Source organism: Lygodium microphyllum, chromosome 6 (genome assembly GCF_053477565.2).
Source record: "Lygodium microphyllum isolate KBCC chromosome 6, Lygodium_microphyllum_v1.1.10, whole genome shotgun sequence".
Classification (NCBI taxonomy): domain Eukaryota; kingdom Viridiplantae; phylum Streptophyta; class Polypodiopsida; order Schizaeales; family Lygodiaceae; genus Lygodium; species Lygodium microphyllum.
The window spans coordinates 117,633,495-117,644,833 of NC_141140.1; the positions used below are offsets into that span (position 1 = coordinate 117,633,495).

An 11,339-nucleotide genomic window follows, 5' to 3' on the forward strand; every position below is an offset into this window, starting at 1 on the left:
TACTGAGGCAGAGTATCGCGCCACGTCTTCCACCACATGTGAGGTTATATGGCTTCGGAGATTGTTGGAGGAGCTTGGCTGCCCCCAGACTCGTCCTACTCTTTTGTGATGCGACAATGAGATTTGCATTGCCTTGGTATGGAATCTTGTATTCCATGCTCGGACAAAGCACATTGAGATCCAATATCACTTCATTCAGGAGAAGCTTTTGGATGGAACCATTGATGTGAAGTAGTGTAAGATGGAGGATAATCTTGTAGATTTGTTCACGAAGGCACTGCCCCAGGCTCTTCTTCGGAGACATGCCAGATCCCTCGGTCTTTTGATCTGTCCAGGCTCTGAGGGGGTGTTAGAGAGTTATTTCCTGGACAGTGTAGAGTGCCACATCAGCAGGCAATACAATACGAACAGCGCAGAGTGCCACATCAACAAGCAATACATTCGGACAAGGGCAGAAGCAATTGGACTATTTTGTGCAATCGACCTGTTTTTTATCATTTTCGTGGCATTTTTCCACTGCTATTTATAGCAGTTTCAATCCAGCATTTTGATCACATTCTAATCTGACATCTGACAGAGACGGCTTGTTGAGACTTGACAGCACGCAAGCTGATAGAGATCGAGGTTCTCAAGGTGAAGACACGCAAATATTTTCTCTGCACCCATTTATATTTTTGCACTCCTTTACAACATACTACACTGTCCTCTCTCTCTACTCTGTGTTCACTCTCTCTCGGTCTTTGTCCTGCGCTTCTGCATCGCTACACTCTGACAAGCCTAAAGATATTGAACTTGTAGTGATGTGATTGAGAAGCCAGGTTGAAAAATAAGGACGTTTGATTGGAAGCACTTGCTTCGTCCTAGGCCAGTGAAAGACTGAGATTGGGTGCTGGTTACTAATAGTAGTCTTGACAATCAACATAGCACAATTACAAAGGATTCAAAGAGATGGTTTGGCCCATATACTGAGAAGGTTCCTTGCCACAAAGAGAATTGAGTTGTTCAAGAGAATATTTATCAATGAGTCCTATGAAGAAAAGCGAGATAGAGCATGTGCATCATAGCCTAGAAGATGAAGAAGACTACAAAGATGAAGAGCCTAAATATGCTGATGTCTAAAGGAGATGTCACATACCAGAGGATGTGCAGATTTACAAAGGATGGATGGCGAGTTGAAGTTAAATTTAAAAATCACCTTACAAGAGGCACATTGCATGGACCATCATACATAGATATATGAAGAGATGGACTACCAAAGGACTCTGTGAAAGCATGATTTTTTGGGATATCAAGATCAGCACAGTCATGGGCTGCAAGGATCAATCAGTGCAAAATCCAATTTTCGAGTAAATTTAGGGCATCAAGCGTGGCTGTTTGCAAGCTTTTTGTGGAGGCAAAGATGAAGGGGACTACAAGCATGAACTTCAAGGGTGCTTTATTGATGAAGAGGGCTGATCTTTGAAGGTGACAAAAGAAGAATAGAGCTAGAAATAGGGCAAAACAGGGCTGAATTACAGCAAGCCACTATTGTCTTGAATCTTATTGCTGTTATGTATGTACTGATATCCTGAAACAGGAGAGCCTATGGACCGATTTGATGCAAACTTGGTTCATTCCTGTACTAGAACAAAAGATTGATCTGTTGGGCAGATCAAGAGCCTTATTATTGGTCTGGTGCCAGGTATGTTGTGAATATATGGGCTGAATAAGTGCAAGGCTATTCTCATACATGAACAGGACTTTTCTTGTTCCATAAAAGTGTTATTTGTTGTCCAAACACTTGTATGGTTGTTTATACTCAATCAGGGCTGATCACCCAGGTTTATACTAAACAAAGGTCTCCAAAACTGATGTATATGCTTTACATGTATTGGATGCTTGCTTTTATGGAATGCAAGATGCTGCATACATGCTTTAAACCTATCTACGAAACCTATGTCCAATCCCTCTTTTCATCTCCTCTTTCCCCATCTTCAAACCCTGAAACCCATCTCTTCTTAAGCTGAACTCTCTCATCTTGAGACCCAATGTCTTCTGGCCATACACGAGAAATTTCTTGACACCGCAACTGAAACAAAGAACATTAATGGCCACACATCTTGGTGATTAGTTAGGGATGAATTTCCAAAGTGCTGCAACTCTGTTGTGGGACCAGGCCTATGAACCTGCAAATTGTATCGGTGGACTCTCTATGGCCAGATAAGTCTTTTTGCATCCCTGCTCGAGCTGCCAACCCTGCTTTTGGGGGCAATAATGCAAAGCTCATAAAGGGCCCTGATTGCACATTGATTTGCCTTAACTCGACTGGCAAGGATGCATATGGGCATTATAATTGCTATTCTTCAATAAATTCACCACCATCATAGGCAGCAGCTCTGGCACCGGTGCAACTCTGATGAGAACTGAATGTTGCCATCAGCTCTACTTGTGGCACCCAAACTCCAAAGCAATACCATAAGAACCATGTGAAATGTCCAGTGTCTCATCAAGAAGCCCATCCTGACTTGCATTTCAATCATCCAGTTGATTGTCGAGTTGAACATGATCCAACCAGTTTGAACTTATATTGTCCACTTTGTATGATCAGCATCTATTACCCCTACTCTATGCCCTGAAAAAAGGTAGCATGACACTAAGTGAATACTTCCACTTGCTAGCTACCCACAGGCACCATGGGCACTGACTCTTCTAAGCACATTGGCAAAAGTGCAGCAATTCCCAATTCAGTAGTTTGCTGTGCCCTTCCATGCTCTTTCATCAGCTTAATCCTTTCATGGTCCTCCTTCAGTTGCACATTCACATAAATGTTGGACATCAAGGTGATGAGTCTCAGCAGACCCCATATGACATGCAAAGGCATGCTTGCCAAAATCTAAGTTACCCCACTTTCGGCATGCACCCATCATGGTACTCCACGTAACAAGGTTAGGCTGAAAAGGCATCCTCTCTATAGTTGCCAGTGCCATACTGAATTGGCCAGCACGACAAAATAGATCAATCATGCAGTTATAGTGCTCTATAGTTGCTGCAATGCCAAACAGTCTGCTAAAAATGTCAAAGAATTTCACCCCTTGATCAACCAGACCTGCATGACTGCATGCAAAAAGAACTTTAAGAAATGTAACCTTGTCTGGCAACATGCTTTCCTTTTCCATTCTTGCCAACATGAGAAAAACTAAATCAACCTCTCCTTGACTAGCATACCCTGCTATAAGTGCATTCAATGAAAATAAGTCTTGAATGGGGAGTTCTTCAAACACTTCCAATGCTTCTGCTAGTGAGCCACATTTTGCGTACATGTCCACCAAAGTACTTCCAACCAAAGGCTCGCTTTCAAGTCCCTCTTCAACAATCATGCTATGTATTCCTCTACCTTTGTCAAAAACTCCAATGCACCCACAAGCTTGTAACATGCAGAGAAAGGTGATCATGTTAGGACACAAACCCTCCTGTATCATTTCTTCAAAGCAGTAAAGTGCATCTTCACCAAGCCCCTGTTCAACACATCCTGTGATCAGCGCAGTCCAGGAGACAACTTCATTGAGTTGTAAATCAGCCAACACTTCTCTTGCTTCTGCAAGTTTGCCACATTTCGCATACATGTCAACCAAGCTTGTGCCAACCCAAACGTCTGTTTCAAAACCCTCCCTAGCAATTTCCATGTGCAACTTTCGTCCCTTATCTAAGCCTCTTAATCCAGCACAGGCTTTTAAGCTGCAAAGATATGTTATGGCATTGGGAACAAAGCCCTCCCTCTGCATATGTTCAAGGCAGTTTAAGGCTTCCTTACCAAAACCACCTTCAGTATAGCCTGCAATTAGTGCAGTCCATGAGACAACATCTCTTGCTGAAAGCTTGTTAAACACTTCCTGTGCTTCAGTTAATGCATCACCTTTAGCATACATATCTACTAAAGCACTGCCTAGAAAGGGATCTCTCTCAAAGCCCTTCTTGACTGTCTCAATGTGTATTTCTTGACCAGTCTCTACCAATTTCTGGCTGCCACAAACTTTTAAGATCCAAATGTAGGTGACAACAGCAGGAGAGAAACCATCCAGCTGCATCTGCTCAAAATAGTGAAGCGTTTCTTTCAAAAGTCCCTGTTCAGCATAGCCTGCAATCAGTGCATTCCACGTTATTTCATTTCGCTTGGTAAGCTCATTAAGTACTTCTTGCGCTTCTAGCCATGCTCCACACCTTGAATACATCTCTATGACAGTGGATCCAATAAAGCTGTCCTCTTCAAATCCCTCTCTAACAATCTCAGCATGCAGTTGTTGGCCCCTGCCTAGATCTCCATTATTGCCACATGCTTTCAGAACACATATAAAAGTTGCAGCAGAAGGAAAAATACCCCCCATTCGCATCTGCTGTATATGGTTCAGCATTATCTCATAGTTCCCGTGCTGAGCATACCCAGCAATCAATGCATTCCAGGAAACTATGTCTCGAACTGGCAACTCGTCAAAGATTTCTTGTGCTTCTCTAAGCAGGCCACATTTCCCATAAATGTCCACCAAGGTATTACTTATAGAGATATCTTTCTCATATCCTTCCTTAGCAACCTCTATGTGCAGTTCTTGGGCCTTTTCAAAAAATCCTAGTGTACCACAAGCCTTTAGACAGCAAAGCAATGCAACTCTATCCAAAACCACATCCTTCATCTGCAATCTCTCCAAAAGGAGAGACGCTTGCTCATCAAGCCCATGTTCGGCAAACCCAGCAATCAATGCAGTCCATGAACCCAAACTTGGATTGGGCAACTCATCAAACACTTGTTGCGCTTCTTCAAGTGCACCACACTTGGCACACATATCCACCACACTACTACTGATGAAAGAATCCCTTTCAAATCCCACTTTAACAATCTCTGCATGGATCGCTTGACCATTGTTTACAGCTTGTAAACTGCTGCAGGCTCTCAAACAACAAACCCAGGTGGCAACATCTGGAGATGTACCCTCCAATTTCATTTTGACCACACAATCTAAAACTTCTTTGTGAAGAAAATTTTCACTGTAAACTAGCATTAATGCATTCCATGAAGCCAAGTCTCTAACTGTTAGCTCATTAAAAACCTTCTGTGATTCTGCATACAAGCCACACTTAGCATACAATTCAACTAAAGCACCACCAACACACGGATCATTTTCAAGGCCATCAAGAGCAATCAGTGTATGTATACCTTGGCCAGTTGCTAAGTCTCCCACATTGTTGCAACCTTTCAAGCTAGAGATGAATGTGAAAGCATCTGGAAACAAATCCTCTGCATGCATTTGAATCAAGCAAGCCAATACCTTCTCAGTAAGCCCGGCTTCGGCTAGACCTGCTATGAACGCATTCCATGAGACTACACTGCGTTTGCTAATTTCATCAAAAACATCCTGCGCTTCTGCTAGCAACCCACATTTGACATACAGGTCCACCAAGCTAGTGCCCACAAACAGCTCCCTTTCAAATCCCTCTTCTGCAATCCTAGCATGCAGTTCTTTACCCCTGTCTTTGGCACCTATACTACTACAACCTTTCAAGCAGCAGACGAATGTGACATCATTGGGAGTTGCACCATGAAGTTGCATATATCTCAAATATTGAAGTGCTTCCTCACCAAATCCATGTTCAGCATATCCTGCAATCAGGGCAGTCCATGTCACAACATCTTTGTCTTCTAGCTTATCAAACACTTTTTTTGATTCAGCCAGTGACCCACATTTAGCATACATATCCACCAAGCTGCTTGCAAGGAAGGAATCTCCTTCCAAACCCTGTTTTGCAATTTCCACATGTACACATTGCCCTCTTTCTATGCATCTCAGCCTAGTACAAGCTTTTAAGAGACCTCGGATAACATCTCTGCTAGGTGGTGCACATTCATCCTGCATCACCTGGAAGGTGTTCAAAACACCATGAAAATCTCCAGATTCAAGGCACTCCCTTACACGGCAAGTCCAAGACTGCTGGCTGCGTTCTATTGGTTTATGACAAAACTTTAGTCCGGACACAACACGTCTGTTAACACATGCCGCTGCCATGTGCTACTGCATCTTCTTGTTCATTGTAACTTCGATATGCAAGTGACATTTTGCAAACAGGCCATTATCTGCAAGTCTGGGGGCTCAAATTTTAACCCATGCCCTGATATACATGTGCAGGATGAGACTGGATTTTTTGTTGTGTTGATATGTATAAGCATAGGGGTTAGCAATAGAACCGTACTTCGGCACGAAGCACCTGTAATACCCGATATGGCCTGGGAAGCATTTGAATCCCCTTCGGATTAATAGGTAGAGATAAAAGCTTGTAAGTTCACTCCAGCTATGAGGACGCGGACACAGTAGACTTACTTGATGTACCTTCTTTGAGCGCGTTTTGATGTAAGTCCTTCACATAATCATCAAGGGGCAGAGAGCATCGTCGATGTTTACAGCTTCAGCCTTCACTCTTAGCATCACCATGTCCGGTCTAACCAATCCCGCAGCGGGCTTCCCACCAGCCACAGGGTAGGCGCGTGAAGAAACAAGCCAAGCGAGGCTTTTGGAAGAGGAAGAGAAAGGTGTCTGCCAGCACCAGGATCGGCATTCTCATTGATGCTGATGATGATCTCGCGAACATTTTTTTGAAAGGTCGTGTTAAGGAACTTTCCTAAGGGTGCTTATACATCGAGTGATAGATGTCCCACACCTGCTCAAGAGTGTGGGCATGCACTTTTTGAAATTGTGGCACAATAGTCTATACACACCAAAAACGTCATAGTTTGCAAAAAAAAAATTCAAAATAAATATATAGCTTTTTTGATTGGCTGCACATACAAAGATTGCACTTTTGTCTATCGCTTTATAAAGTGACGAGGGACACTCCACATCCAAAAGTGTTCAAGGAGTTTAGTAAGTTAGCAAATCATGTCCTCTCCATTGTGTGAAAGAGAGTGGATGCCCAACCCCTAAATAAATTCTTTGATTGGTTAACAACTTACAAAGCAGCACCCCGTTGTCATGGGATTTTATGTTTACAGTGTGAAAAATGGAGATGTTGTGGATCATGTAGGTCTGCATACTTGGTCTACAAGAGCTTCAGGATAGATTACAAGACATAAAGCAATGACTCTTTAAGTTCATTTTGCTTGGATGTCACTTAGTTCAACAAGTCCACTTGGTTTGAGCATGTGACATGGTATATGCCTTTGTTAATGACTTAGATAACTTAAGTATACTGGACCACAGGAGGAGCTTCCAAGGCATGCAACTCAAGCTCAACTCAAGGGGAACGGTCAAGATTAATGGGAGGAAGGTATTGTGTGATTTGGCCATGCATTTTGGGGAGGGAGGAAGAGAGCTATGGTGCTGTCATGAACAAGGAAGAACAGGGAATCCATGACCAGCAAGGTCTCTTATTACTTCATCTTCCTCAGGGCTTTTCTTGATGCCTAGAGCTTGATTCTTATTCCCGTGATCTAGTGTACCACTTGGAACAACCAAAGGTGTGATTTTTCTTGGCCTAAGGGTTGTTTTGGACTGTTCAAAACTGTCATAAATAGGCCAGCTCATAGTCCACTCAATTTGAGAGAGCTTGTAAGTGATCTAAGTGAATATATGTATTGAATATGGTCCCTAAACAGTAGGGCAACCTTGGGCATTCATTAGAGAGGCTTATGATTGGATTTGTATGCATTTTGGAGCCTTGATTGAGGGCTGGAATACATAGCTATTGTCAGCGTTAAAGTGCTTCTTTAGTTTTGACAAGGATTTGACAAGAGCCATCGCTGTCATACGGGCTTCGTGTGGGGGTTTGTGAATGTTGCTCGCTGCAAGGACGCTTAGCAGGATGGGAGCAAAAAGATTAAAAAGAGCACTTAAGCCAAGATAAGTACACATTGGAGTGAAAGAGTGATTAGAATTCTCTTTCAAATGATTTCATGTGTCAACATGTTAAGGAGAAGTAGAAATACAAAGATTTCATTCTCGAACATAGATCTTTTGATTGCTATACTCAAGGAATAGAATAGAAGAAGTTCAATGAATTCATTCACAAGAAAAATTCAGAGATTGGTCACAAGAGAGCTTTATATATCATAGATATGCATAAAAAGAGAAGTGATTACTGTTTTTGAAGCATGGACTCTATCTTATCATGGCTCCTACAGGAGATGCAAGTATCGAGGACCAAGTGCAAAGGGTTAAGTAGAAGGATAGAAAGGGAAAATGGTAAGAAGGGAGAGATGATGGCAATATGATGGTGCTAGTATCAATGCATGGGTACGATTGAGATAGAAGACAACCCTGCAGAGGTAAGCACCCCCTTTGATATTGCTCGTGTTGTGGGAGTCTCAGAGATTAGAATGAATATGCTGTTTTCGACCAGCAATAGGTAGTGCTGCAAAGCAGACTCAATTGCTAGTCTTGATGCTGAGGAAGCTAACTCAAGCACTGTCAAGGCTGTTGTTATTGTGCCGCCTGTATTGTTGTTGATGGTGCTGCTTCCGTTGTTGTTGAAGTAACCAATTTTACTATTGTTGCCTTTAACAATCGTTTTGAAATTCAAGATGATGAAGCTATTGACAATAGTGTTGAAGATTTAGGACGATGCAACTCCTATCAGTAGACTGCAATGGAGCTCGTGGAGGTGGCAGAAGCTTGGTGGCAATGGCCAAGCTAGGGATTGGTAGAGCAGGGCACTGGCAGGGAGGCCATGGAGATGGCGGGCTTGGTGCTGCAGGCTCTGGTGGTGTGACGGCCAGTAGTTAGGCGGGGGGCCGTGGAGATGGCGGTTGCTGGTATGTTGCAGTCATTCTTTGTCACCTTCAAATCTTCCGTCAGCAACTTTATCGGCTTTATGCAGTATGTCGTCAATGCCCCCCCCTTTTCGATTGCAGGTTGGCGTTCCCTCCCATTCAATGCCGTCGACTCCCTCCTTTGCGTAATGTCGCTGTAGTTATCGACTTTAGCCATCCCTTTGCCGTAGGTCTTCATTATTCCACATCCCTATTTCTGCATCGTTTAGGCCGCCATCTTTATACCCTCAGAGTTCGATGATGTCCTCCACTTCACCTTCCACCATCCTCTTGCTTTCCTTCATTCTTAATATATCCAACATTTTCATCCTTCGTCTTCTTTTGTCGATCCTGATTTAGCACAGTGCTTTTTTTGTTAGAAAAGCTCGCCATTAATCTTATCGTTTTTAAGCTTTTTACTTGTCATCACAGCTTTCGTCACCTAGCTGCCACATTGTAGAGTTTGCCGCCCTTATCCTCTTTAGGCCTAAAGTAAGCTCAAAGGCCTTAACCTTCCTCAAAGGGTTTTTGAGCCTAATTTTACTTAGGCCATAGTTCTATTTATCTCGTAGTCCATTTTGTACTTACCATTGGGCATGTGATTTTGTTTCATTAGACCAATTTGTATCTTTGCCTTTTTATTTGGCTTAAAGACTACCTTAGCCTTTGTGACTTGATTGTATGGTTGATAGCTCGGTGATGATGTGAGTTAATGTTGATAAATTGTAGTAGTAATTCCAGTTTGCATTACCATTATAAAAGGTAGAGGAACAATGGTCTTAGCACAGCAAGTCTCCTTCATTTCCACAAACAGTGCAATTATTGATTGCAACATATGTATGGATATCCTTTAGCTTTCAAGGACTATATATTGTTCCAATTTTATTCATCCAATTTTCATCAAGTCCTCAAGTCTTCTGCATTTGATCTGTTTTTCCCATGAATTGTGCCCTATCAAAAACATGCTTTAGAAAAGAACTTCGTGTCCAATCACTCATGCAGTTCGCAAATTTGAGTCCACGCTATGCAATCAATCGAGCGATGTTCCACACAAAAAATTATGAATGCATTGAGGAATTTGTGCCTAGCCTAACTACATGTGCTCGTGCATCATGCAAATGCAAACACAAAAGATGCACACAACGAAAAATAATCTGATAATGACGCTGACTTAAGAGTCCAAAATTTTGGTAGAAAATTCCACCCTCAGGTTTGCAGTGATAGACACGCAACGCCACAACACCGTCGGTGCTACCCAATACCATCGCCGACTGCTCTACACATCAATTGAAACAATTGTTAGAAAATAATAAGATAAAACCCAACAAAAGTGAATACCTAGCAGTCTTCCACTACAAATAATTAAATAGGTTGGACATCTGTCCTAACCTTAATTCAATTCGAGTGTGCACTCTAAACTCATAAACGTCCATCAATTTGATATGTATTTTGCAGAATCGCCCACTATGGAATCACCCACATGCACATTAAACTAATCGAATGCCTGAAAAGGACAAGCATCCCCGTCAACTTCTCGCACAAGGAATCCACCTTGTGTATGAGTCTCGTCAAATAAATATAGTTTTACAGAATCCAAGGAAAAACCTCACAGAATCCACTATGGAATATGCCTCTAGTTTTACGAAATCAACTGAAAAACCTCACGAAATCCACCGTGGAATATGCCTCTTGGCATCAATCTAACCTTAAGCAGTTAACTTTCAAGCATATTTTTGTTTCAATAGCAGCCTTGAAAGTTTTGAAGTGCCCAAATACATCACTCTTTTTCTACTTGAAATATACCCATAGCTTTCTTGAACAACCATCAATAAATACGAAAAATTATTTGCTGCCACCAAGAGTTATGTTCTGTGTAGGCTCCCAAGCGTCTATATGCACAACATCAAGCATATTCCTACTCACATCTCTATCATGCAAAAAACATTGTCTTGCTTGCTTACCAAATTGAAATGCTTTACACACTTTATGAAAGTTTATAGCTCTAAAAACAAGCAACCTTGTAACCAACCCTTTGGATTGCATTAATTTTAGCATTTGCACATTTCCATGTCCAATATGTTTGTGCCATATTTCAATGTCTGCAACCACTCCTTTGTCTTTAGCATACATAGCAGCATTCATAGCAGGAATTACAGTATCTAAAATGAACATGTGGCCAACTCTACTTTCTTTTGCGACCAATTTGTACTTATCATTAAGATCTTCCACAAAGCAACCTTTTACATTAAATCAAACCTGCAACCCTTGCTCTACCATTTGATCAACATACATTAGATCCGTTACGATGGATGACACATATAATACATTTGATAAACTTTTTGTCCGATCATCATGCAAGGACAAGGGAACTTTTCCAATGTGTGAAATTGTGTGGCATAAATCATCACTTGTCTACACATAACCTCGATTTTGTAAATCTTGCATCTCTCCAAACCATTTAGCATGATTGGTCATAATGGGATTGTAGAAAGAAAAGATAGTCATATTGCAAAAGTTGCATAGGTAAAGAATATGCTAAAATATTTTTGGTCTGCAGAGCTATTCATATTGT

The 11,339-nt window shown here is 41.8% G+C and overlaps 1 protein-coding gene across 2 annotated transcripts; it reads right to left on the reverse strand.

Annotated features, from left to right (window-relative positions):
* Nucleotides 1-1,452: 1,452 nt before the first annotated feature.
* LOC148035018 (pentatricopeptide repeat-containing protein At5g27110-like) lies at nt 1,453-6,570 on the reverse strand. Of its 2 annotated transcripts, none has more exons than XM_087679918.1 (2): nt 6,354-6,570; nt 1,453-6,250 (listed from the first exon to the last, which is right to left on the reverse strand). In XM_087679918.1, the coding sequence occupies exon 2, from the start codon at nt 6,030-6,032 to the stop codon at nt 2,772-2,774; it is 3,261 nt and encodes a 1,086-aa protein (XP_087536044.1). In that variant the 5' UTR covers nt 6,033-6,250; nt 6,354-6,570; the 3' UTR covers nt 1,453-2,771. The 2 variants fall into 2 exon arrangements, with proteins under 2 accessions (XP_087536044.1, XP_087536043.1); XM_087679917.1 differs by having other exon boundaries at nt 6,345-6,570.
* Nucleotides 6,571-11,339: the final 4,769 nt, after the last annotated feature.

Coding starts and splice junctions, on each gene's coding strand:
- LOC148035018 (XM_087679918.1), bottom strand. CDS start 6,032: ATGGCAGCGGCATGTGTTAACAGACGTGTTGTGTCCGGACTAAAGTTT.